Source organism: Ambystoma mexicanum, chromosome 1q (assembly GCF_040938575.1).
Source record: "Ambystoma mexicanum isolate Mex_15411 chromosome 1q, UKY_AmexF1_1, whole genome shotgun sequence".
Lineage (NCBI taxonomy): Eukaryota > Metazoa > Chordata > Amphibia > Caudata > Ambystomatidae > Ambystoma > Ambystoma mexicanum.
In genome coordinates, this window is record NC_090922.1 from 1229519631 (window position 1) to 1229545885 (window position 26255).

Sequence of the window (26255 nt, forward strand, 5' to 3'; positions counted from 1 at the left end):
TAATTTCATTAAGGCGTCCATCTTCTTCGTCTAGGGATTAAGACCATCAGGAGTGACCTCGTTCCCTAAGAAGATCAATCAGGTCTTACACCACTGTGCCTTCTGAAAGGACAGTTTTGCTCCAGTTTTCTGCAACTGCATGACATCATAGCCAATTTCTGCTATACGTTACTCCACTGTTGAGCTCTTGATCATAACATCTACATAGGCCAGGTTTTCCATTTTGTCCAAGTCAGGCATGGCCTTATGTAGAAAGATGTTGAACTCATTGCCAGAGTTTATGTATTCAAAGGGGTTCGAGTCGACATGTATTGCTGCCCCCTGACGGTAAAGGCAAGCTTGTACTGGTCTTCCATACTCGTGAGTACTGTCCAGTAGCTGCTGGTCAGGTCAAAGGCGGTGTACACCTTTGACTCCTGGAGTGGTGCCAGCCCCTGATCGATGTAGGGATGTGGCCACCTTCACAAGTGGACCAGTTTGTTCCCTCAGGTCTGCACATTGGCCGTGGTTTGAGTATTCCCAGCACCGGACTGTTGAAGGTACTGTGGATTGGACAAATTATCCCACAGGATTTGCTGGCAGTTCTCAGAACCCGTTGGAAAAGGACCCCTCCATTTCTACCTTGTCTGGCTAACATTTACGGGGTTGAATAGTTTCTTGTTTTGGGTATGTCTCCATACTTACCCTGTGCCCCTCAGGGTTTTTTATTTTTCTTTGGGAGGGACTCCTCTCCGCCCCACCCCCTGTCCTTGAAAGAGAAGATTTGCTTACCCGAGTCCTCCAGGGACTCTCTTTCAAAGAGGATGATCTTAAACTCTTCCACAAAGTGGGTTCTTCTTTGGCCTCTCCTACTTACCCATTGCTCTTTGAGTTTTAACATTTTGGCGGTAGAAGAGTCACTTTCAGGTGGAAGTTTTTCAAAAGTAAGCTTCCTCTAGGGCTGGGCCTCACCCCTCCACCCGGACTACCTCTTCAGGAACTTGTGGTTCATCAGATCTTTCCTCCCATCATTCCCACCCCCCGGGGCATCAGCCCTGGGTGTTGGGGCATTCTGGGAAGCAGGGTTAGGTTGAGGGTTGGAGGGAGCCTTCAGCATGTGCCCCAGGTCGGTAAGTTGCTGTAACCTGTTGCTCCAGCTGAGATTGTAGGGAGGTCTCTAGTCATACCTTTGCTGCTCCTGAAAAGAGCAACTGTCCCTTCTCCCGGAGTAGCTATGGTACTGAAAACTTACCCCATAGTTTTCCATCCTGAATCTCCCTTCTCCCAGATGCAGGGCTCTAATGTCCTGGAACTGGGGAGAGAGAGGAGGATTCTTTTGGAAGTTCTGATCCAGGAGATAACTGGGGAAAAAGTTCAAATTGGTAGTAGGAGTGACACTTCTCTCTCCTAATGGAAGTTTCCCAGGGCAGTACTTACCCAATGCCCCCCCCCCCCCGCTGGGAGAGGGGGTGGGGGGGGTCTATTCATACCCCAGGATTGGCATGGAACCCTTGTACCTAGGGCTTATAGGTGGCAGGGTCTGAGGGGATATTTGTTCTGGGCACCTGCCTGACTTCAATTCAATTGGGCTGGGGTTGGAGGGGGTCCCTTATGCCTTCCTTTTTGCTTGTTGGCAGGAGGGTTAGCCCCCCCGTCCCCCCTTCAATCTCCAAATCCAAGAGAAGGGTAGTACTCACCTCTGCCACCATCACAACAGCAGGTGTGTTAGACAGCTTAGGGGACGTTTTTATTCTCAGTGGGCTTTTGGACTTCATAGATCCTGGTGGCTTGTTCAATTACCCAATCCAGGGTCCTGTGCTCATGAAAGTCACGTACTAGCTGAGTAATTATGTATTTAGGGAGCGCATGGAGATAGGTGGTCATGAACTCCCTACTATGTGTGGTCACTCACCAAGAAGTCTAAGCAAAGGCATGCTTAGCGCGTGCACAAACACCCTAGGTGCCTGATCCTCTCCACATTGCAAGTTATATGCAGCCTTGCAGGCCTCCTGTGGGATTGTGTGCGAGGAGAAAGGTTTCGAAATGGCTGCCTCATAGGTGGACCATTTATAATGAGCCTGATCCTCCAGTCCTGCAAAGCAACTGGTGTACTCCGGTGAGAAAATCCCTTTAGCTAATGCTATGCAAATTACATAATTTCTGATTAGGAAAGAAATTCCTTGAAGAGAACCATCTTCTTGGCATACAGCAATCAGGGTCCAGGCCTCGTCAAGGCACGGAAACTTCCCTCCTTGACCTGAAAAACCAGATCGATGACTTCAGAGACGCAGACAAACCTGCACTCCTTCTGCTCCTAGTTCTCTCTGCTGCGTTTGATCTAGTTGATCACAAGACCATTTGCCATCACCTTTCCACAGCAGCAAGCTTTTCTACCAAGGCATGCAATTGGAGAACCTCATTTTTGCAGGACAGAGCAATGAGGGTTTTCTCAGACTTCTCCTGCGCAAATCCCAGCATCATCAAATACGGGGTTCCACAGGGCTCCTGTATTGCCCCTACTCTATACAACCTCTTCACCAGGCCACTATTCAAAATCCTGGACGCCCCGGGGGATCTCATATCCAAACAATGCCGATGACACCCAGGTGCTCATCCCCCTCACGGGTGATTACCTGTCCGACACTAACACTCTCAACTCTATCTATGCGACTATGCAATCCTGGATGGCAGAAAACTGGCTCGGTCTTAACAGCGAGAACAATTGAGCTTCTGCTGGCAGGCTCCCCCTGCACCCTGAACAAACTAGACCAACAATACTCCTCCTTCACCATTGATGACATCCCTATCACTGTCTCACAATCAATTAAAACACTGGGTGTATACCTGGAACCTAACCTATCTATGGACAGACAGGTCAACGCCATTGCATCCACCTCCGCTTACCATTCCAAACTCATCAATACTATAAGACCCTTCCTGTCACAACAAAACTGTCTCGCCATTGCCAGGGCCATAATTGGATCCAGATTGGACTATTGCAACACCCTCTTAGTAGGCACCTCAGGCAGGAAACTTCCTAAATTACAAATTGTTCAAAACAATATGCTCAGGACCGCCACTGGACTCTCGCCCAGGGAATCACATCCCTGCACTTAGAAGACAGGTCATTGGCTACCAGTCAAAGAAAGGATCATATTCAAAACCCTTGCCCTGACACACAAGTGTCTTCATGGACAGGCACCCCCCTACCTGGCCCAAAGAATCTCAACCCCCCCCCCCACCTCCAGGCCTACCAGAACTCCTTACTCCAACTCGATTGCTTTTCCTAAAACACACAAAGCCCAGGTTGGCTGCACTAGTTTCCCAACTCTGGCAGCCACCCACTGGAATTCACTCCCCCTCACATTAGGACTATTGACTCCCATGCTGCCTTCCGCAAGGCCATCAAAACTAGTCTCTTTGTATGATCTGTATTGTGCAACCGCGTGCCTTGCAAGATACCATGCTCTAGGTCTGTATGTAACCCTATACCATGCTCTGTACCTTCACTAAGTATATCTACCTGGGCGGCTTCACTGTAACCCTTAAGCGAGCCTTGTTTAAGCACTGCTATAGCGCCGCAATGCCTGTGGGCTGTAGTGCGCTCTACAAATAAATGCCATCAGCTGCTCATAAGGTTCCAAGTGCTCCCATACCGAAAAGTGGCATTCTTATGGTGTGGGGTCAAGAAGCTCTTTAGGGCCTTGACCCGTCTCATTGGGTCTTTGAAAAAACCCTTGATCCATTTCCCAGTCTTTCTTCCTCTGCACCATTCATTTTCTGACTCAGTGCTACTCGGTGTACTCGATTCCATCCGCCAAGCGCGCCCCATCTATGAGATTGGGAATATCTCCCAGCATCCTAGAATCTGGACTCCTCTCACCTGGACCACAGTAAGCTCTCAGTTTCACTTTCCCAGTAGTTACATTTAGGCCCAGGATTACTCGTCTCTTCTCCTCCCCCCCTGCCTTTTAGGTACTCTGGGGCAATCCCCCCACATCCCCCTGAATGGATGGAGGTTTTTAATATGCTCTTCCTGGGTTGAATCTCTGGCTTTTCTCTTCCAGCGAAGCGTGCCAGGTGGTCTCTTTGTATCATCTTCTGCAAGTCTAACTCCCTGATCTTGTCATCATAGGAGTTTTCTGGGTCCGAATTATTCCCAAGATTCCTTTGAGCCTCCCAAGACACACTTGTCTGGCCACCTTCCCTTCTGTGTGGTAGAGATGAATACTCATCAATATCACGCAGAGACTGGCCTTCTGGGTCAGTTGGGCTGCCTCATCTCACCCTGCTCTTGATAAGTGGCCTGCATGAGGTTGGTTCTCATTTGTACATGAGAAGTTGTAAATGACTGGCATGAGGCCCCTGCTGGGAGGGGGCGCCTCACCTTGATCAGTGGTCCTTGCCCCATATCCTGACTGGTCAGGGTGCCTCAGGGCCGGTTTATAATTTTCAATTTCCTTGGTGAGACTCACACCCATGTCCCTTTCCTTATTTCCAGTTGGTAGTCAGAGAGCTGGCTTTTTAATTCTGGCACTAAGGCCTCATTAGTGTCAAGCACCCTGCTCAGAGCTACCAATCAATATTTTGTTTACTGCACCTCATGCTGAAGTGATTCATTCTCCCTCTGTGAGCCTTGAATACTGCATGCATATTCCAGGTGCTTTTCCTTCAGCAGAATAATTTATCTTGCTCATCCCTACAATTTGCGAACTCTAAAAGTTCAGCTTCTATTTGACTGACACGCTTTACTAGCTCATTCCCTTCTTCTATAATTCTGGTCAGTTGTTGGTTTGATTGTGCCATGGTCTGCATTGGGATGCCATATCTCTTGCAGAGCATACACAGGTATGACATAAGGCAGCAGGAGTAACAGCAGCTATGGGTTGGTGTTTTATGTACACACAAATGAACAGACTGCTTGCTTTTTTGGTGGAGTTGTTAATTCGGAAAGTTGAAAGTGGATGCACATTAAGTATTACAGGAGAGTCGGCGCCCTCAGCTAGAAAGGTCTACTACCACTGCATGGTGATTTCAACAACCTGCATCAGCTGCAAGTGTTACCACCCGCCACCCACTGTAGCCAACGTAGACTCACACTAGCCACCCCACCAGACTGCCCCATTAGCATTGTACTTTGCTGCCGTGAGCACTACTGCATTGTTCAAAGTCCTGTTGGTTGCTATTGACCGGATCTGTTGATCGCATCACATTCAGCTTCTCACCACCGCCAACTGACCCAACCTCCGGCCATTGCTTTCTCCCATTAACTGCTATCCCAGCAATTACATCATGCTGGTGTCCATCCTCATGGTCACTGTGTACCTACCACCAAACATGGGGCTGCAACCACCCACATGCCTGACCCCAACCACTACTTCAACTCATACTATCAGGCCTGATCACAATCCTCCATGTCCCATAAAAAGACCCTTCTGTCCAATTTTTTCCCATTTCTCCCCCACACCACATCTGCCCCCTCACCTTTGGAATTACCCCTTCCCCTTTTCGGACACCAGGACTGCTCTTACTGCATTATTTTGTGTGATCTGGAGATGCATGATGTCTCCTTTACCTATACCATGCCACAGGATGGAGCCATAATCTAATTTAGCTCTGATCATTGCCCTTGCGATTGTCGCTTGATTGTCAAGCGACACATACGGTCTCAGTTGTACCAACAGTTGGGGTAGTAAGAAGTGGATGACCCCAGGAAGCTAACAAGAGCCTTCATGTTAAGCTCTTGGTCAATCACCATGCTCAAGGTCTTCAACTTCTGCAAGATGGGAACACCGCATACGGCTATGTGGAATTCACTAAAATCTGGCCCTAGCTTCTTCAGGCGAGACGCTGTGCCCACAATCATAATTTCGGTTTTTCCGTCATTCAGAGCAAACCCATTCTCCTTCATCCAAGTCTGGATTATGGCATACGCCCAGTTGATTGCCTTGGTGTCCTCAGTACGATTTCCTGACAGAGGGATTGGGCATAGTGTGTCATCAGCGTAGTTTGTGAAAAGAATCCCTCTGTCACTCGGTAACTTAAAGAGTGAAGATGTAAACAGATTAAATAAAGCAGGGGACAGACAGGACTCCTGCTGAACTCCGCAATCAATTTCGAATTAGTCTGCTTTATGGTCATCAATAAAGACTCTGGCGTCAGATGAGACAAAAAGCACTCTATCCAGTTAGCTGCAGATTTAGAGAAGTGCGTACCATGTGTGAGCCTGGACCCTAGCATTGCATGGTCCACTAAATCTAAAGCTGGAGAAAGATTGAAAGCAGCAAGAGCGCTGTCCCTTGTCCTTCTATAATTTCCTGCATGTTTTCCTTGAGGTCCAGCAAGGCGGATTCTGTACTATGGGCCTTCCGAAAACCTGACTGCCTTATATTCAGAACGTGGTACTTCTCCAGATAGATCTCAAGATGTGCGTATGCAGCACGATCCAGAATTAAGGCACATTAGAGATGTTCCTATAATTAGTTGGTATTTTGGGGCCCAGGGAGGATTTCTTTAATGAAGGCGGAATCCATGTCTGTTTAATACAATTTGGCACCAATCCCTCCTTGAAGGACATGTTCACAAATTACATTATGAGGGGACTCAGTTGAGCGGCACACTATCACCAGCCTTGAGGGACAAACATCACCCTTAAAGCAGCTGCAGCCCACTTTTTGTATCAAAACCGACATTTTGTTTTCAGAGACTGGTACAAACTAAAAGTGCGGGGAGCGGGGGGGTGGGAGGCGACCATTCACTTCACCTTCCAGAGGGGTATCTAGCTGGATAATTGTACCATGTAGGTCCTCGACTTCATATCATTCCTGATCTTTTTTATTTTTTGAGTCAATGCCTCTTGAATGGAGTCACAACATTAGTTTGTTGCTTAGCTACCCACCTGCACATACATAGCTGCCAAGAGACCTAGTCTTGAGACCTCCCACCCTCGGATCATGGACTGCTTGACAAGTCCTTACTTAAAACGGATTTGCAACACTGCATGCTCAATGCTTCCACTTAGAAGGAAACCCTTCTGTAGACAATGTATTCTTAGCATCCAGTTGCAGCTACCTTCAATATGAGCAGGTTCCACTCTACTCCCTCAGAGAAAACCTCTCTCAGGTTAACTGTAGAAGGCAGGCCAACCACAGTGAAAATCCATGGATCTGAATTACGGCCAATCCCTGAGTCAGCATTAGTCAGAAATGCCTCAGAGCAATGACTACAAAGATTACTCAAACACCACTGGGTGCGGCCTTGTTCAATGGCTTTGGTAAACAGCTGCAGGCACGTCGTATGTGCTCTGGTAACAGGTGAATGTAGCCTGAATAAGCAGAAGAGTAAAGCCTGCGGCGCCCTCTATTACCAGAACGCGGAAAGCTGGAACTACAAATTCCAGGATTTACATCATCTGTGAATAATTAACAATGGATTTATCATAGGGTTCTGCAACTTTTGGCTCTCCGGATGTTTTCTACTAGCATTTCCATTAGTCCTAGCCAGCATAGCCAATGGTGATCGTTCATGGTAGTTGTAGTCCCAAACAGAGAGCCCGCAAGTTGCAGACCACAGACTTTGGATAACTAACATTCTACTGATATACATGTAAGGAAATCAGCAACTATACTTTCCATATTAAAAAACCAATGGTGAATAGGTTTGAAAACCACTACCTTTTTTTGTATTCTTCACTCTGCCACCTCAAGGACTGGTTATTTTAAAAGCTGCAGAAGGAATACCTCAATTGAAAATCCCTTATGTTGTTGCTGCTATGAGGAATTGCTGCCATCTGTTGAGTGGTAAAAGGCAAAGCTTATTTTTTTTTTTCTTTTAAATAAAATGCTGTGGGTAAATCCCTCTCAGAAAGCTCCATGTCAAAAGCAGATTGACCACACATGCCCTTCTGCAGCGGTCTGTCGACCTGCAGTCCTCCTCTTCAGAGGTACTACACAGGTTCTACGGGCATGTGCTGTCTGACAGCTGCTGTGACACCAAAGTCACTGAAGGCAGAGGTTGCCTTTAAATCAGCACCTCAGAGCCAAAGCCATAATTGTGAAAACTAGTTCTCTGGTGGCAGGGGAATCTTGAAAAATTAGCAGGGCTCGAAATTAGGATTTGAGGCGCATGAGCACGCTCAACCAGCGCACCACTAATTTAACTTCCACATGCAATACACACTTCAACTATTTGCCCATTATGTATGATCTATTATGCTTAAGTGTGTACTAGCTGTGTCCTAATAGGTCTTTATTAACATTATAAATACTCAAAGCTAATGTCATATTTGCATGCTTGTAAGGAACCAGTCGGCCTGGGAGCCAAAAGTAGCTCCTGGTGGGTTGTAGTAGGGTGATCATAGTATACAATTATTAAAGCCACATCAGATTTGTATCATACTTCTGTCAACCTTGTGACGTCAGACCAGCTATGAAGAAGCTGTTTATTTGTAGACAAATTGCCCTACTACCAGCAGCAGAGACGGGCAATCGGCAAAGAAGCAGTCTTTTAACCTTCAGAAAATTGGGTAACACCTTTCTCCAGCCCAGCAAGCACAAATGGAGAGCTGGTAGCCAGGCATCAAAGAGGAACACTCACAAAAGGTCCACCCTCACACCGGGCTGTTGCATACCAAAGGGAATTTGAAACTGCAGGCTTTGGAAGGGGGTGGAATTAGTTCAGAAGAAGGGATTGGGGGGGGGGGCGGGTTCCTCCATCTTTTAACCACTACTCGTCCTTGTACTCCTGCAGAGCAGTAGTCATTCCAAGAGGGGGGGGGGAGCTAATTCGGTTTTGTGTAAAATGTAGAATTTTCAGAAGGTCTCCAGCCCTTCGAACTGGCAGTTAAAAGATAAAACAGCGGGATGTCAAGATAATACAAAACGTAACCACCTCTAGTGTCTATAAGAACCCCACATTACTGAAGGTTTTCTAGGCGGCCGTGCGTTTGTATTGTTCACTCAGCTCGTACAGGTCACTGAAGTTAAGCTCATTTGTGGATTTGCCCAATACACATTTCTCTGCACCATGGGAGGAATTACTAGTAATCCCTGGCAGAGCTCCATGTTCTAAAGGGTATCAGAATTCACCACCCAACTTATAGCATCCCACACAGACCAAAACTATTCTCTAGCAAAGGAGCGTGCAAGCTGGGACACACACACAAACTTTGGAAATAAAACGTTGGAACCAGTTTTACGGAAATCTAGAACACATACATATCTTTTCCACTAGCACAAAAAAAAAAACAAAAAAAAAAAAGCGAAACTCATTTTGGAGTAGGTTTGCTTTTTAACAGGAGACGCAGCAAACCTGGTATGCCAGTCAAGCATGTGACCAGCACAGAAGTGCTTATTACGATAGAACACACAAAAAGATCACCTTTCTTGCCTGTGTTGCAAGGTTTGCAATAATCATCCAGTAAAATCAGTGCGGGTCACTACCGAGCAAAGAATGGGGGGGGGGGGCGGGGATGGTCACAAGCTTTTACTTCATTATTGCCATAGTGTACACATTTTAGCTACTTTCTTTGGAATTAAGCAGCCAAATTAAATTGCTCCATTTTAAGCACCAACGCAAAACTTAAATATCCAACACCAGGTGGTGTTATGATAAAGTTATTGCAAACAATGGAACATAAAAACTGTATGTCTAGCGCTCCCACATGCCATGTGTTGGTCAATGTATGTTTTAGCTAAACTACCCTTTTCTTGGCCAACAGAAGAGTACAGAGATTGCACTTGCACAATAAAACAGATCCCTGCCTACAACAACCAGAATTCTTAGAGTACCGGTGTCTGCAAGCTGTGACTCAAGGTTTTGGATTAAGATTCCCATAACATTCACTATGCTGCTGATGGGAGTTGTAGTCCAAAATATGTGGGGTGCAAAAGATTGCAGATGCCAGTCTTAGCCCAAGAGAGGAGTGGGAGCGAGGCAACCACAGAAAAACCATATGAAGCAGAAGAAAGTTCGGAGAACAAGCTGGTTCAAAATCTTGTAAAATCAAAGATACTAGTTAAAGGATTTAGCAGAAGACTATGTGCAAGTATATACTCATTCACAGCATTTTCTTCTGGTAGGTCGAGAAACATCCTACCTAACTGATGGGTTGTGGCGAATCAACTTCCGGAGCACCAGTGGTCAGGGATGAATATCGGTTTCTAAACCATCAATCAGGCCCACAACTCTAGTACACCAGAAGGGATACGAACAGGAAACACAAGCAAATTAAAACCTTGTCCAATTTTGGTAGCGTGGACGGAACAGCAGGCTCATCTATGAAAGGTCGTGGATCGTTGGTTAGTTGCAACATAGGGAAAATACAATTGTTACCCAATGATGAAAAGCGTCTGTCCAGCCAAGGGTGTATAAAAAAAATATAGCTATTTTATTATCACAAGACAGTTCTAGCCCGCTACAAAACACAACCCCCCTGTAAAGGAACGCAGAGGACAGTTTTTAGCCCACTACAAAACACAACCCCCCTGTAAAGGAATGCAGAGGACAGTTTCAAAGAAGGAAAATGGATGCACTCTAGATACTGACAGGAGGTTAATCAGTATAGTAAATCGTAACAGCCCAAGGATACTTGGTTTCAACACAAAAGGGAGCAATGGGTCATAAACGTCACTAGCGGCCTTCGGAGAAGGTCCAGGGGGACAGAACCACAATGTACCTTGTGCTGTAGGAGTTCTTGGTGCTTGGCAGGGTGGGGTTGGTTTCAGGGCGCTTTGCAGCTTCTGCGACAGAGTTCAAGATAGTAGACAGCTGCAGGTATCAAGCGGCAGGCAGTGTGGCGAGCAAAGCTGGACGGATGGCTGCAGGCTGGCCTACACTGCGGCTCGTGGTCTCAGTGCTGGCCGGCGGTTCGGAAGCACTGGTCAAGGCGTCGGACGGCTTTAGCAACTGTGGCGAAACCACAGCCCGTTGCAGCTTGAGGGACTTGACTGGCTCCAAAAGGTCCAGTAAGACTGACATCGGTAGATGCTTGTCGATGTACTTCTCCTAGCTTCTTCACTGAGCTCTAGTTGTCCTTGAAGGGTGGACGGCCCAAAACTGAGGAGATGCCCAGGTACCCGCACCTGCTGCCATCAATGGGCAGTTAACACTATAGCTGTGCCTGGCAGGTGAGTTTCCCCATGCCTACACAAAAGCCCAAACTGTTGGCATTGCCAATGCTTGCTTTTTCTTCCTAAAAAGGCTTCTGTATGTTCCCTAAAATTCATATTGTCCATGCCGACAAGTAGAGCTGTGGCAAAGGGGCTTATCTGTTGTAGGCTGTGTTGGTGCATCCGCCTACAGGATTGGATTAGGTCCATGAGGAGAAATTGTGGTGGACCCGTGTGAGGAATTCGACCATCTGCACGATAGGTGTGTGCTCGCCTGGGCTTTTTAAAAAAATGTAATGATTGTAGTAGATCAACCTCTGGAAAATGTGTGGCTCTAATCCACACATCTTGTCCTATGCTCCCTGCACAGCAAACACATAGATGTGTGTACTCTGGGTGGACACAGCCTACAGGCACAGTCCCCCCGGTCATATTTAGTTGGGATGTGACTGCCAGGGGTACACCATGTCATTTCAGACTGGGGAGGGCCAAACCTTCCCCCTGCCATGGCCAGGCTAATTTACTAACAACGGCTCCATGGATCTCCCCTTTCCTTTTGTTGAGTCATGTAGCTGGTGGCAGCATTCACATAGTAACCAAGAGTTTAATTGAAACAGGCCCACATGGGGCCTGGCTGCAGAGACTAACAAAGGAGACTGTAAACCCCAACACACTTTCATATGCACTGTCAACCTGATGTTTTGACAACTGTTGTTTTTGCCAAGGTTTCACGATTATTTTTAATGTGTATATAGTTGGCCATATTGTCCAAACTAGCAATCTGCTTCCATCTCAGATTCTACAGACAAGAATTATTGTGTTGACTGTCAAAGGAGCGCCCCCGCCCCCCCCAGCCCCCGAAGCAGGTTCCAAGGATGTCATTTCAGGGCAGTGATTGGGCCTGGGGCAGACGGGGCAAGTTTATACTGCAGAATGACCGTATACTGCGACAGACTATTCACCTGGGAGGTGAAGGCAGTGAGGAAGCAAGTTCACAGGCCTTCAAATGTTCAAATTATTACAGGGCTCACGTCCTAAAGAAAGTGTGGTGGGGACTCCATAATATACACATAGGAGCGGAGTACACAGAGGTAGAAGGCGCAGTTGCAACCGTTTACCTTAACCAACGGGGGCAGGAGTGTCGCTCTGCCCCGGTGGAGATTCTGCGTAGTATTCGCATGTATCGACAGATAAAAAATAAAATAGTCCGGATAGAGTGTCATGCTCCTCTAAATCACTGGGAGTGGCAGGATTTATGTCTCCTCTCCTGCTGGTTCAGGCTTGGTGACGTGTGATCCTCAAGTTATGCACATCTCAAAATGAAGGGCATCGACATCATTTGAGACCTAGCTCAGCCCCTCAGTCCCACCTCAGTACATAGTGTCACTTGCCAGTACTGGTTATCACCAGTGCTTTAAGTGGAGTGGTAAATTGGGGGGGTGGGGGGGGCTCTTGTTGGTTGGCGTGGCCCAAGTATGAGTGCTTAGGCTGCACCCCCCCCCCCCCCCCGCCCCCCGAAAAACCTCCCTCGGCCCTTGCATTCAAGGAACCGTGGTTAAAGAATTGTTTGCGTGGGTCGCTGACACTCCCAGGCAACCCTTTCACCACACAGCTCCATGAATGCAGTGGGTTGCCTGCTGCACAAGGTCTCGAAACAGGAGGAGGGCTGGGTTGGCCAGCCTTTCCTTTTGTTACTGAGTAAAGAGCTAACACGCAGTGGAAGCCCTTTAACCAAGCACCGTTAATGGGCTTCCTGCTGTATGCTAGCTCTTTACTCAGAAACAAAAAAGGAGAGGCTGGCCAACCTAGCCCTTCTCCCGATTCGGAATAAAGAGACAAGACGAAGCGCTGCTCGGTCACACGGCTGACTTCCGGTGTCAGCATTTCAGATTAGAAAAAAAGAAAAAGCATCTCCTTTTTGCTTTTTTTCTAATCTGAAATGCTGACACCTGCAGGCAGCTGTGTGACCGAGCAGCACTTCGCTAAACGGCTGCATGAGAGGTCGGCGTGGCTGGGGCTAGTCAAGGGGAGCCCATCCCACAGACTGCCGGGGGTTGGCCTTAGCTAGCCCCAGCCCACTTAAAGCCCTGGTAATCACTTCTCTTCCAACCCCATCCCTCCTCGCTCCCCACACTACTTACCACGCTTTCTACTCGCACCATAGCGCTTTGGCAGCAGCTGAGAGTACTATGAAAAATAATACCATTATTTACGATGTAAAACGTGCGTTGGTTAAATTTGTTAGCATGGGGGACAGATGCATTACAATCAGAGGTCAAAGTGGCCGGGAACTTAAGGGTATGGCGTTCCCTTACTTTCTGTGGCAATCCTTCATCGTGAACTTCCTTTATGCAACAGAGAAGACCGTTCCAGGTGGGCCACTTTAAAAACATGTTTTTTTTTCTTTTAAACTTCACCCCTGGACTCGAACCTGCAGCACTGCCAACATCAAGGCATGGCAACATCCCACTGAGCCATCTCTAATCATTTTGCTGGACTGCTTGGATTGTAAAACCCATTCCCAGCAGACAAAGAGCACCGCGTTACAGCAATCTGCATAGGAATGGCTGTAGGCTCAGCCTTGTTTGCAGGTACTGAAAGTGGTGTGTGTAGCAAGGCATATCATTTAATAGGTGCGAATGTCGGATGGTGAAGGGGAGGCTGCATGAAGGTGCATGCATGCTGAGGGTGACAATGACAATAATGGTTGTCATTTAAATGCCTGTTCATTCTGTTCTTTTCAGTCTTATGTTATGTTCTGTTATTTGGCATTCATATAACGCTCTATATATCATTGGTATGACCTCAAGGTGCTCGTAGGTTGAACGCCCTTTGAGACCGTAGTCTAGGTCAGTTGAGAGAGTAGGGTGTCGAAGGGTGCACCAGTTAAGTGTGCAGCTGATGTAATTGCATCCTAGCGTTGGGTGTGGTGGTATTGATATTGGTTCAATGTGTGCAGTCTGGCGGTTGGACACCAAGACTGGGTTCCGGCTGCGTTAGGCCTGTGTGACGCTTATGCGTGCAGCTAAGTCGGTTGGTTGTGGGGTATAGCTGTTTTATTAGAATGAGGTTTTCATGGGATAGTATTCATATGTCAGCAGCTGGGCCGAATTGATAGAGAGGTGTAGCTGCACTCTAATTGTGGGATGGTGTAGAGTAAAGAGTAAGCATAGTGATATGATATGATAGTTTATTCGTACAGCGCCCACACACAATGTGCTTCAAAGCGCCTCACGACAAGGGAGGGAATAAGGGAAAAACACAAAAACATTCCTACAGGCCATGAACAAAAAGAATGTGAAGATGAACCATCGCACTCGGTTTATTGAAACCCCAGACAGTGCAAGTGCCAAGACACAGACAAGAGGAAGAAGAGAACAGAGTTGATTACCGCACTAGGCCTGACGAGATCTCGGAGAGTGACTTGAGGTAAGGGAGAGGGGGAGGAGAAAGGAGGGAGAGGAGCAAACGACCATCGCGCTAGGCCCTACGGCACCTCAGGCAGTGCAGGGGGGGGTCGGGACAACATTTTAACCATCATGCTAGGTCCAGGGACAATTCTGATGTAGCAAGTGCTAAGAAAGTGAGGGGGAGGGCGAGGGAAGGGGATGGCGGGCAGAGGAGAGAACAGAATAAAACAGTGGAATTAAGCAGAGAAGCAGAGGGGAGAGCGTATACAGTTGCAGAGGTCAGTAAGAGGATTCACGGTGACTATGTGCACAGCGTGATTCAGTGTCAGTCTGAGTGCGGGGTCCAGCATGAGAGTAGAGGGGGTGAAGCACCACGAGTCAGAGTCCAAAAGTAAATCCAAGCTTTGGTAAAAGGTTATTGATGGTGAACCCTTCGTGAATCAAGACAATTCCTGCAATGAGTGGGACGGGGTGAATGGAAGAAAGGGATAAGGGAGGGGGAGGAGATCAGGGAAAGTAGGAGGGGGTGGGGCAAAGAACATAAGGGGGACAGAAAGGGGGCACACAGCAACAATAAGGGGGACTAGAGGGCACGGAGAGAACAAGCAACATCATGGGGAACAGAGGGGGCTGGGGCACACAGCGGTATCATGGGGACCAGAGGGGCACACAGCAACATCTACAGGGACCAGGGGGTACACAGCGACATCACAGAAATTTGGAGGGGTGGGGGGGCACATAGCGAGATCACAGGGAATCAGAGGCGCTGGGGCACACAGTGACATCACGGGGGACCAGAGGTAGTTAGGAGGCACACAGCGACATTACAGGGGACTGGGAGGCACACTTTACGCCATAACGGGGGGACCAGAGGGGATGGGGCACAGTGACATCACGAGAACTGGGGGGCACACAGCAACAACATGGGGACCAGAGGGGCACACAGCAATATCACAGGGGATCAGAGGTGGCTGGGGCACAGAGTGACAACAGGGGGGACCAGAGGGACAGGGGAGCACAAAGACATCATGTGGGACCAGAGGGGCTGGGTACACAGCAACAACACGGGGGACTAGAGGGGCACACAGCGACAACACAGGGGACCAGAGGTGCTGGGTGGTACATAGCAACATCACTGGGACCAGAGGGTCTGGGTGGACTCAGCGACATTAGGGGGGCACACAGTGACATCACGGGCGATCTGGAGGGGCGGGGGTACATAGCAACTTCATGGTGGTGTGGAAAGCGTACATGAAGCAGATAGGGAGCAAACAGAGGCCTTAGTTGTGGGCCTTGTTTGAATGGTTTAAACAAGCAAAGAGCAGCCAATGGGAGGGGAGCACGCCAGGCAGGGAAGACCGATGGAGAAAGACAGCCCATGATGGAAGGCAGGAGCATTTGCAGCAAGGATATGTGATTACCAGTGAGGAGAGTGTTTGCCTGGAGTTATAATCTAGGAGATCGGTATTCTGTGTTTCAGGCATGCAGTTGCGTAATAGCGAATTAATGAGCATATTCGTAATGACAACGTTGGGGATCTCAATGAGCATTAGTCATCGGGTTGCTAGGGTTCTATCGCTTCAGAAGGTCGTGATTGGTATTACGGAAAGAGCCATGTTTTTAGAGCTTTGCGGAAAGTCATATAGTCTTGGGTGTGTCGAATATGAGGGGGAAGCAAGTTCCACAGAGTTGGGGCCAAGTTTGAGAAGGCGGATCCTCCGATTCTGACAGAGTTAGACATAGGAATCACTAGGAGGGCAGAGCTTGATTTTTGGGTGCGGGGTGGGAGGTATGGTTCTATCTTTTCTTGCAGGTATAATGGGCCGGTCTTGTGAACTGCACGGTGAGTGATGCACAGGATCTTGAAGGTGGCCCTTCGTCAACTGGGAGCCAGTGGAGGGTTCGGAGAGATGTGGCAAGGAGCAGTTTTGCAGCACCGTTTTGGGTTTTGTTACGATGGTAAGCCGGGGTAAGGTAAGGTATAGGGAGTTGACATAGTCCAGTCTCAACATCACAATAGACATAACTGCGTAAAGTCTGTTCGGGTAGGAGAGGTAGGGAAAAATGCATCTGAGAAGTTTGAGGTGGTAGTGACAGCATTTTGACACGTTGTTGATCTGACGGGAGAGGGTCAGGCCTTAAAAGAACTATTGTATAAACACAATGTTGCATAGTGGGGTGGAGGAAAGGAAGGACCCAGGTATGGGTGAGGTGACAGAAAAGGGGGCGGGGCAGTGGGAACGTCGTTTCACACATTATTTTTGTTTTATACTTGGACCACTGATTACAATACTTTGAAACTAAACCGTCATTTACGGGGGTCGGAGGAGGGCGGGATAGGCGGGCAGAAGCATTTATTTTCTGCCTGGCCCCTATTCGCAGCCTTCTCACCGCAAAGTGAACTCCCAAGTTGTGAGGACTTTTTTGACGCTTCATGTGTTGCAACTAAAACGCTCATCCTACGGTGAACCCTTCCAAGCAGATAGGCGGCGCAGACAGCCGGCTTTAGTGTGACCTTGAAACCGAAGTCCTTATGATGCAGAACACGACCCTCTGAATAACCTTTAACTGTGAAAGGGCAGCGGAAACATGCAGAAGGCAAACTGGAGCTGGAAACAGTATCCTAAACGGCTCAGGGGGCACCTTAAATGTCAAAGGGCAGGCGTGGCCGAGGAGCTCAAGGTCGAGCGCGAGACGTGGGCCCCCTGGGCTTCAGCAGAGAGCCCTCCACAATGGCCTCGCTGCCAGGGGGCTACCAGTGCATGGCCGCGCTAGCCATATTCACGGAGCGCCGCCCTGCGCTGAAAGGATAAGCGTGCCCGGGACCCCCGACACAAGAAGTGGCACCGGATCGTGACCATAGAAGTCCCCACTTTACTGGCGAGAGGCTCGGCGATGCTGCCGCCTGCTCTGGGGCACGCGTCACTTTACTGGAAGAGGCGTGACCCGGATGCAGGGGGGGTTCCTGCACGCAAGCACGTAGCAGCCCTCCGCGGCCCTTCGTTGCAGCTGGCCCCGAGACAGGTCTCGTAGTCCTGGCCGTTACACAACGAATCGCAAAGGGGATTACGAGATGTGTCCACACACCGCTCTGTGTACACTGCAGGCAGGCGGCAGCTTGTGTGGTCCGGAAACGCAGCCAGTGACATGAGCAAAACGTCTGCCTGCACCTCCAAGGGCAGGCATCCACCGTCTTAAGCTCTAACACTGCTGAAAACCACTAAATTCTACAGATAGGTCCCCTGCAATGGACTGGTTCTAAATGCCCTCGCAACCCCCCCCCCCCCTCACACAGAACCCCCCCCTGCCCCCAGCCTGCTCTAGACTGGCGGAGACCAGAGTACACCGCACCCGCAACCATCACCTAGAAGTACCTATCCTGGGGTGGGGTGGCCTATGGGGGAACTCTGGAGATTTCCCGGTAGACCTCTGCACCTAGTTCTAAAGCATTTTCAAATGCTCACAGGAAAAGTGTTGGGCTAGCTGAAAATGTTTAGTATGGGGCCACTTTAAGAATGAGTTCCAGGCCAGGCCCTCCCCTATACCTACCCCATCACACCTAACATGTACACCTTCAGCCAATCCAGGCATTGCAGGAAACAGCGCTTTGCATTCCGGGGAAAGCACTAGCATTCTCAGTATGTAAAGTGCAGTGGCCTAAACCTGGGCGCACGTGCATGAACCATCGCCCGCTTCCAAAAGACTCGCAGTCACGTGGAGATCTCGAGTTGCCAATTCAGATATTAAGTCCTTCATCTGAAATACGAAACGTTACACTACGAGTGGAGTGGTAGATTCACAACGTTGAACACTTGTGGAAGCAGGCCCCCTCCCCACCGCCCTTTCCCCCTGGCAAGCTCTACCATAGGCACCTACAGAAAACCTCCCGGGGGTCTGCTCCACATAGGCGCTATCTGCAAGCACATACAGAAGCATATTGTTTGTCAGACTACGCTTCAGTCACGTTTCTCCTTCTCCAAAGATGTTCACCTACAGAAGACCCACCTCTGTGGAGGCTCGGGCGGATGCGCACGCGAGGCAGCCCTCGTTGCTTTCCCCTTCCGGCTACACAGGCAGGTATAGACGGACCCCTTCCATCTACCTGTGGGCTCAAGCACTCACCCCCCCCCCCTCCCCGTCTATTGCAAGCTTCAACAGAAAGCCATCACCGCACAGGCACTCTAGTACTCGACTCCCCCAAATACTGTATACAGTAACAGCACCCAAGAAGCATGTGCTCACAAGCACCGAGTACTACGAGCACCGAGTCCAATACTCACAGGTCCACACTGCAAGCAGTGTGTGACCAAGAAGCCGCGCTACTGCACACGTATTGTAACAGCATCTGCTCGGGTGCTGCAGACTCCACGAATCTCACAGGCTCCCACAAACACAAGACCTCACTAACGGGTGTCTGTGGAAGCGCCCCAAGTATTGCACACTCACTTCAGTAGCCCATAGGCAGGAGCAGGCATCGGTTACTAAGGGCAGGCAAATACTGGTACTGTACAAACACTTCCTGCTCACAGACGCCGGTACGACACAAACCTACTGTGCCTTAGTAGAACCTGTCCAGGGACTGAACACATGCAGAGAACCTGTTACTAAGAGCAGACACCTACACAGGTGCATTTCAGTAGCCCGGGTAGTGTACATGCACTTCTGTAGCTCGGATGTTAAAAAAAAAAAAAAAAAAAAAAAAAAAAAAAAAAAAGCATTGCAAAACACACTGCCCACAGGCTCTTCCACATGCATACCACCTCTCTTCCCTGTGTAGAGAGAAGATCTTCCCGTGTGTACAGCGCGAGCTTCACACAGATGGACCCACCACGCCCCCCTTCCCCCCCAATGAATAGACAGCTTGTGACAGCGCCCAGTGCCCCCCCCCAGAGCTGCGGGTCCGGCCGCCCCGCCTGCCCGGAAGCAGCCCCGCCGAGCCCCGGCACCCACACCTACCCCATTGGCTGCCGAGATCTGCGCGATGAGCTGCACGGCCTCCTTCATGAAGAAGCGGCCGTCGCCGCCCACCACCAGCACGCCGTCCTGCCGCTCCTCGGGGGCCGTGGTGGAGAGGATGCTCTGGATGAAGTTCTCGGCGTAGTGGGCATTGCTCTGGAAGACGGCCACCCGCTTGCGCAGGCCGCTGGTGCCCGGCTTCTGGTCGCTGTAGGGCTTGGTCTTGACGGTGGTGATTGTGGGCATGGTGGGAGGTGATGCGCCCGCTCGAGGGTGTCCTTGCCGTGCCGGGGGTCGGTGCAATGACAGGAGGGCCACTGGCCTGGCACTTTGGCTGTGCTGTGCAGCCCAGCCCGGCCCGGCCCTCGCCCGCTGACAGGCCCAGAAGCAGCTGACGCGGACCCGCCCACCAGCCCTTTAAAGGGACAGAGGGACGCGTGTGTTCAGCGTCCCTGCAGGCCCAGAGCACACAGTGGCCTGTCTGCCATGCCACGCCTCCTTGCTAGAGGTGAATGGAAGCCATGTGCCACAGGGCAGATCACTTCAAGCCTGGGTTACCCCAACCCTTCTTCAGCGCTGCACGGCTATCTTTCGCTTCTTTTCATTCCCCTTTCCTTCTCTTATCTGTATGTGAGCCATTTTCTTTTTATTTCGCCTACGCCGAATGGCTCCCCTCGCATGTTTTTCTTGCATCCATGCCCCCTTATTGTGTATAGTTTGGAAGCACACATCTAGATAGAAAGCAGTAGAACCCTGTGCTTAGGAAGTTGTATTAAAACGTGTTCTTATCGAGCCCCACCCCCCTTGCTTTAGTAAAATATTATTTCTGCCCCCCCCTTCAAGGGGCCCAAATTATGTTTGTTTGTTTATTTATTGTGCATACCAGACCCAGAGGTATCAAGGCGCAGGTGAAATGAGAATTTACAGCTTAGTTAGAGATGTTACAGAGCAAAGGTAAAAGCAAATTTCCAGGGAAGCCCCAGGCTCTTTAAAATATATATATATATATTTTTTATTTATTTGTTTTGGTTTATTCAAACCTTTACAAAGAGAAATATATACAAAAAACAACAGATTTCATTAAACACAGATATCATAATGTACAGAAAACAGATTTCATTAAAGAAAACAAAATTTCACAATACATTATTTATACATTTCAATTTCATTAAAATACAACATACAGAAATAACCTACTCCTATCCAAAATATATAACCACCTTGCAAGCTCATTGACCTTTTTAAACTATAACACATTCTGCATCATCCATTTAGGCACCAAAGGTTTATGTCAACATACAAATGTTTTTCAAAAATTCGTTGACTTTTATTTTCAAAGCAATAGAAGAACCATGAAGCATTTCACACCACAGTTTATTTCTATCCACCCCGGCTGTATTCTAGACAAAATGTGCAAAGCTTTCCAATCTCTTCTCACGAAGATTTGGACATTCCAGTAGTAAATGTTTTAGGGATTCACCTACGTCTTTTAATTTACAGAACCGACAAACTTCTGTCCCACAGGAGCTCAACCCCCGAATAAAGAGAATCTCATTTGTGCTTAAAACGTTAAATCTGAATCGCATGTAATAGTTTCGAAATTCTCTTGAAGGATATTTTTTCGGATATGTTTCCGGGTAAGGACAGAATTTCCAATATGACACACTTTCAGTGTATAGCTTCGAATTTAGCAGAACTACATTGTTCTCCAACCAATCAAATGCATTAACAACCTCCTTCACTTTGTGTGGAAACTTGATAAGTGTATTTACCGATAGACCCAAATCAAGAAGTTTCTTCACACAGTCCACTTTTAGATTAAGCATAAAATTTCCATTTGACACATGTTTCAGATGAGCATAAATTGTGCCATTTTCAGCTACCAAACATTTTCTTAATAGAGCCAATTTTCTATTAAACATGATACTATTGAGTGATCGTAGACCAAGTTCGTATCTTATTAGCTCTAAAGGAATACAGTTTGGAACATAGTATAGATCTTTTCGCCATATCATAGATTCCAGTTGGCGTAAAAAGGACCACATGTTTTTAGAGAAAAATTCGCACCCATAGGACAATCTTGGCAACACCTTAAGCCTATAAAACAAGGTTCAAGGTTCGAGAGTAAATTTGCCATATGTTCTTTCAATGCCTTTTATTTGGTTGAGAGCTACTTTTGCTTTTTGTATCAGTCTGGTCCTTATTACTTTACTGGAGTTACTGGATAAAACATACCCCAACCAGATTAGGACAGATTGGCTTTTGATTTTAGCACCATTACAGGTCCAATACAAAAAAAATGGAGCTGGACTTTTGCAGCCCACGTGAAAGAGTATGGTTTTGCTCGGGTTAATTTTCAGTTTTCTTTCTTCAATAAACAAACCAAAATCATTTATAAGCTTTTGCAGGCCGATTTTTGTGCCGTCCATTCATAAAAAATCATCAGCATATGACACCCACCTAACAATTGAGCCTCCAATTTTGGGCCAATTAGACCACTAGAATGCAAGGACCTGCCTGCATTAGACACATACAGATTAAAGAGTGTTGCAGCTAATCTGCAGCCCTGTTTAAGCCCATTCTCAGTGGGAATAATATCAGACATGTTTCCTTTGTTGTTTAGTCTGACTCTAATTGATGTTTCTGTATAAAGATGAATAATTATGTCTAACAGGTCTTTATCTATGCCTAACATTGACAAGGTTTTCCATAGAGTGGGCCTGTCAATGAGATCAAATGCGGAACTAAGGTCCATGGATGCAATATATAAATGCTTCATAGCTTTTTGTTTGACTCATTAACTCATTAACTCAACCATCAGCAGACCTCCAGCATCAGTACTTATGGCTTTACGAAAACCAATCTGCCTATAGTCAAGGATATTGTTATCAATCCACATTTTCAGTTTTTCAAGTACCATACCAGCAAAGATTTTTGACTGCACATTCATAAGTGAAATAGGGCGGTAATTTTTGGGACACAGACGATCACCTTTCTTAAATAGAAGCAAAACATATGACACTTTCCAGTTATTTGGGATCTTTTTTTTAAGGCAAATGTCCACAAATAAAAAATGTAGGATCTTAGACCACAGGTCAATATTGTTTTTTAGGTTGGCAAAAGATAAAAGATTGGGACCCGGGGCTTTTTTAATTAGGCTTCTGATATTCAGAATGGATGTGTCCAATTGCCATACAGCATCTATGAAAACCTCAGACCACAAGCAATATTCCGGAGACTTATATAAAGAACCAAAGTACTTGGACCATACCCCAGCATCAATGGGGTTCAGTTGTAAACACTGTTGATTACTGTGGTCTTTATTTATTAAAGACCAAAAGCTGGTATTATTATTCCCATGCATGGTCTTTAACATTGCCTCTCCATCTTTTTGAGCCAGCCCGCCTTTGATACTCTTGATCCAGTTCTTATATTTTTGTTTACATTGCCTAATTTTTACACTCCTCTCTGATTCCCCCATATCATTTCTCTTTATATTTCTGATATGATTTCTCAAAGTGATCTTTGCTTTTTTTACAGTCTCACCAAATGTATGTGTGTGCACTTTAATTGATTCTGTCTTATCACTTCTGAGCACCTTGCTACAATGTAGGATATCTTCAATATAATCATCAAAATCATCGACCGAGTAGCAGATCAACTTTGTCTCATAGTTTGAATATGCAAAGTCCTGTGAAAAAATGTAGTTAACCTTTTCCATTTTGCCACGATTCCATTTTACATGTTTGCCATCATTCAATGCTTCAATTTGAATAGGAAAGGACATGGTTTCATTATTACCCTTACTCCAAGGGAGTTCCAGCTTTAGCATTGCATGATCACTATTACAATTTTCTATAACTTCCAGCTTTTTACAGTACAGTTTCTCATGAGTGGTCACAAATATATAATCTAGTATGGAACATGACCCACGAGCAGCCCAAGTAGGCATGATATTGTAGACTGGTTCCATGCCCCAACTCTTTCCAAAATCCAACCATTGACAACCTCTAGTTTTTTTACTATCCAGATTGGATTAAAAGGCACGTATCTGGTACTGTTCAGCTTTTGTAGGTGAACAATCCGCATTCAGATCCCCCGCAAGCAAAATAAAACCTTGTGGGTATGAATCAAGCCAGTTGCATATCTCTTCATTTAGATAGACAAACAACTCCTGTAGTTCACATCTATTCTCATTACATGTATTCCAATATACGTTGAACATCAACAAATGAGCAATTCCAGCCTCTGTTATCAATTCAAAACTAGCTCTTATGGCACAATCCAGTACAAAAGAACTATCCAGAAGTTTAATACACGTATCAATTCTATAAGCCAGCAGCAAACCACCACTTGGTCTACCTCTATCTTTTTTTGTTGCAGCTAATCCTAGGGTATTAAAACCATCAATGTACAAGCCAGAGGTGACCCAGTATCAGGTTTGACTCTGGGACTTGCTAGGTGATCAGCTATATCTTCGTCTTCACTCGATAGATAACCCTCCCCAATCTCTTCCTCCTCACCTGAATAGTCCAGTTTCTTCCGGCGCGTAAGTCCAATGTACGGCTTCTTCTTTTTTAGAAGATATGGTCTACCTCGGAAAGAAGCCACCGTGACTCACAGACAGAGAAAACCCACGGTGACTCCCCTACGCGACAGCCAGAGGGGAAAAAGCCACTGGAACGGCAAAAAACCCCTAGATCGTATATAGTCGTGAAGGTTGTGGAAGTCATCGGCACAGTAGTAGGTTGAATGGTCCTTCGCCGAAAATCCAGGAAATAGTAAGGTCTGCGTGATTCCGTTAATCAAGGGAGATGAATAAGGCGGTTTACAGGAGGGTACCCCTCGGGATGGAAGACAAGAGTGAACGGAATATCCGGGAGATAGAGAATCCTAGAGCGAAGAAATCCCAGCAGAAAATCAGCCCGGGAACAAAACACAGGAGAAGGCACACAGGATCCAAAGAAGGGGGGGGGGGCCCATAGGGAACGGGAGGAGGAGAAGAAACAGGAAGAGTAGGGAAGACGTGATAGCAAGGCAGACTATCAGATAGGATAATAGCGCAAGCAACAGGGTGAGGAATGAACACAGTTGCAACGCGCCGAGCCGCCGGCAGCCGAGTGAGATATACAAACGGCGGCGGCCATCTTGAAAACAACTAGACCGAGTCTGGTAGGCGAGGAGGGACGTAATGGAACATTTCAATGGCGTCCTTGTTTCCACCTTCGCCACAAACGCCAGTCGCTGGCGGCAGTGACACCCAGGTTTCTTGCAACAACACAAAGTCATATTCATTAAATTTCACACATTGCACAGTGTCTAACAAAAGATGTTTATATCCCCTTGTATTCCATGATACAACTTGGAAATAAGACCTCGTGCTAAAGTGGTTTAGGGACCGATTTCAGTTGTGCAATGGATTCTCGTAAGGACAGTGCAAGCCAAAGCCACTCTTGCATGTCCTTTAAACAGGACTTAGCTTCATTGATAGCCGCCATCCCTTCATTTTGTGTTAGAGGTAATTCAGATGTTCTAATCTCGGGAGTTCCATTGTACATTGGCAGCTTAGAGTTGACAGAATTATTGTAAGGTATAACATCGGAGCCTCTCCTCTGTAAGGAGCCTACCTCCTTTAAGAGAAGCACTCTAATCAGGGGAGATTTGATAGTCAACCTTACATAATCATATCTCAGATTATGAATGAAGTCCACAAGTTGTATATCCGCCGATGTTATCAGGCAAAGTTCAGGGATTTCATTAAATAAATTCAATATATATGGTCTATTCAAAGAACTAGGACCACCTTCTTCAAGTACATAATACATAATTAAACTATGCTCCTCTGGAAAAGCCGGTGCCCTTAAATGTCCAAATGGCGGATCGTTCTGCACACTATGTCTTGTTGCTCTTTAAAATATAAGCAGATTTTCTACTGCAAAGCAGTCCCCTTAATCCTTTTTTATATTAAAAACAGTCATCTTAATCCCTCTTCAAAGAGTCTGTCCCTCTTCTCCCCACCCCCCCAACATCCTTCGGGCACTCCTAGGGGGTCAGATCCCCAGTTTGAAGACCACTGTGCTAAGGTGACACATCCAGGTGGCTACAGGTGGGGGATAGGGCTAGCAGAGGAGTTTGCCTTTCTTTTTTTAAATGTAATACTACATTTCTCCTCTTTCAGCAACATGCTATTGGCTTCTCTTCAGTTGTCGTGAACGGGTGCCTGAACCCAAATCATTTCAAAGGCAGGATGGTCAGTGGGCGAGGGGGCAATTGCCCCCAGTTTGGCTCCATGGTCAGTGGGCAAGGGGGCAATTGCCCCCAGTTTGGCTCCACTGTTGCTCCCTGGGCCAAGCCACAACATGTACTAATAAAATGCCTCAATGGAACCAAGTGCTGCAAGGCCCGGTTAGATGGCGTGAGGTACTTGTTTTGATTTCGATGTTGGACATGTGCCTAGGTGGCCAACCACATGTGGTCCTCTGGCGTAAGTGAGCGAGAGAGAAAGAGCGAGTAGAGTTTAGTCCGAAGGCGTGTGTTCATACTGCCCACCGTCTATGTATGCATTTGAATAGCAGATTCTGTGACCCTTGATAGTAGGTTTGGCATCACAATGACCCATACTCCATTGGCCTGTTACAATTATCAGCATCTTATCACAACTCCTACTTGCCAAGGAAGTAAGGGGCCATATTCTATTAGAGTTTTTCCTCAGTTCCATTATGTAAAAGTTTTTTCCTTATGTTCTGGTGAATTTCTTGATCTTTAGTGAATCCCTCTCAGAAAAAGTTTAATATCACCCAAA

At 47.2% G+C, this 26255-nt stretch overlaps 1 protein-coding gene across 1 annotated transcript in view; it reads right to left on the bottom strand.

Moving 5' to 3' along the window:
• Nucleotides 1-19843, bottom strand: part of PGM1 (phosphoglucomutase 1) — a 332168-nt gene extending 312325 nt beyond the window's left edge. The window contains exon 1 of the mRNA XM_069642004.1: nt 19454-19843. Coding sequence (XP_069498105.1) covers nt 19454-19699 — 246 coding nt within the window. The 5' untranslated portion in view covers nt 19700-19843. The remainder of the gene's footprint in view (nt 1-19453) is intronic.
• Between the last annotated feature and the right edge of the window lie 6412 nt (nt 19844-26255).